This window comes from Sinocyclocheilus anshuiensis, unplaced genomic scaffold (assembly GCF_001515605.1).
Source record: "Sinocyclocheilus anshuiensis isolate Anshui unplaced genomic scaffold, SAMN03320099.WGS_v1.1 scaffold194, whole genome shotgun sequence".
In the NCBI taxonomy this organism is placed as follows: Eukaryota; Metazoa; Chordata; class Actinopteri; order Cypriniformes; family Cyprinidae; genus Sinocyclocheilus; species Sinocyclocheilus anshuiensis.
Window position 1 is genome coordinate 2,090,833 of NW_015546074.1, and position 2,183 is coordinate 2,093,015.

A 2,183-nucleotide genomic window follows, 5' to 3' on the forward strand; every position below is an offset into this window, starting at 1 on the left:
TGGATTTTTATCATTATAGGGTGTTTGTGTACACACACTGCCAACACATTTCAGTTCAAACAACTTGTAAAAGTGCATGTAGCATCCTATGACCCCTTTAAAATCTTTGTAATGTTATAATTCACCTTGTAGCTGGTTGGTTTGGTTCATGGCTTATAACTCTTTTAAAAAGACCTTTTAAAAATCTTTTTGGGAAAAATACTTCCAGAACCAAGGTCACTAAAAAGGTGGGCAGACACTGTTGTGCTTTATTACAACATCTTTGGGTTAGTTCACCCAAAAATATGTTCTTGCATCATTAACTCACCCTCATGTCATTCCAAACCCTTATGACTTTTTTCCATTCAACACAAATTGAAAATTATAAATATGTTTGTTGCTCATTTCCAATAAATTACAATGAACTGAAGATTTCATGCTTCAAAACGATGCCAAAACTGTACAATAATATTAGTATATATGACTTGTGCAATCTATTTCAAGTCATCCTAAGTCGTATGAGAGCTTTGTGTAAGGAATAGACTGAAATTTAATTCATTATTCACTGATAATCTTGACTGAATAATACAGACCATTTTTGTGAAATTAATCAGCAGTGAATTAAAAAGATTTGACTCTAAATAGTGAGTCATTCACAAATTGGACACAAATTGACCTTGAGATGGACTTGAGAGCTATCAGGTGACTTCAGAGGATTGTGCACAAATATGGTTGTTATTTTTGAGCTTGACCGTCCTACTACTTTTCACAGTTTATTAATAATAGTAGCCAAAATCAAAAAGTCAGGGAAACAAACAAACAGAAGAAAGAGAGACATGAAGGTGAGTAAATGATGACAGGATTTTCTACATGTCTGATTTGTGTTTCTTTAATGCTGGATAGAAGACCTCACCTGTTTCATGAGACTTCCGCAGCATCTAGAAAATAAAATAAACTTGTATGATCTGTCAGTGTTTATAAAGAGGGTTAATAAAGAAAAAAAAAACATTACAAATATACATATGGTCTTACCATTATTATTATTATTATTATTGTTATGTATTTTTTAGATCAGTGCAAATTCGACAACACCCCATGTCATAATTCTGAACGAGTACCATCGTAGAATCACATTCATTGGTTTACCAAGTGAATAAAACGGTTCATGAACATAGTAATCATGTAACAGTACCACCAGCACTTTTGGTAAATAGTGTAATATATATATATATATATATATAAAGGAACATTTATAAATTGAAACATCACATAAAGTAATACTCTGCATTTAAAACAAGAGCATCAGAGAGGGAGTGTTTGTGTTTACCAGCGCATCAGCTTTATCTAGTTCAGTGATGTTCTGTTGCTCCAGCGCTCGTGTTGTGTTCAGCGGGGTTTTCTCCGCCGCCCGCCGCGCGCTGCTCCGGTGAAGCGCTCGCACCGCAGCCCTCACATACTGCAGCACCGGCCGCCGCGCGACCTGAGCGAACCGCCTGCACGTTAACCAACTTATGGAAGCCATTGCTTATGCTGAGGGAATCGTCTTCTTCTTCTTATGATGTTTAATGGCGGTTGGCAAACCAGCTTTTGGTGCATATTCCGCCACCTACTGGGATGGAGTGTGAGGCGATGATATCAAGGGAAATGCTAATTAAAAAAAAAAAACCTTCTACCTATATTTTATTATATAAATTTGTTATTTTCAGAAAATTAATAAGAGCTTTATAACCTTTATGAGAACTGTTTAACACATTCTGTAATGTCATAGAATTAATGCCGGCAGATTTTAATTCCTCTTTTAACTGTATTCTTTCCCTTTCATATGCCCTACAGTTAATCAGCACATGCTCTACAGTTTCTGGAAGTCCACAATGATTACAATGACCAGATTCGTGTCTTCCTATCATCTGGAGTGATTTATTAAAGGGGTCATATGATGCGATTTCAAGTTTTCCTTTTTCTTTGGAGTGTTACAAGCTCTTGGTGCATAAAGAAGATCTATAAAGTTGCAAAGACTAAAGTCTCAAATCCAAAGAGATATTCTTTATAAAAGTTAAGAGTCAGCCACGCCCACCTAAAACGGCTCGTTCTAACACGCCCCCACATATCTACATCACTATGTGGAAATATTAGCATAATGCCGCCCAAATGTTCACGCAAAGAAAGACGGCGTGGTTTCAGGAATAGCAGTCGTGTTGATGCAG

General features: G+C 36.3%; 1 protein-coding gene across 1 annotated transcript in view; it reads right to left on the reverse strand.

Moving 5' to 3' along the window:
• tmem160 (transmembrane protein 160) overlaps positions 1 to 1,501 on the reverse strand; it is a 2,729-nt gene extending 1,228 nt beyond the window's left edge. The window contains exons 1-2 of the mRNA XM_016501194.1: positions 1,307 to 1,501; positions 893 to 917 (exon numbers count right to left, since the gene is read on the reverse strand). Coding sequence (XP_016356680.1) covers positions 893 to 917; positions 1,307 to 1,501 — 220 coding nt within the window. The remainder of the gene's footprint in view (positions 1 to 892; positions 918 to 1,306) is intronic.
• Between the last annotated feature and the right edge of the window lie 682 nt (positions 1,502 to 2,183).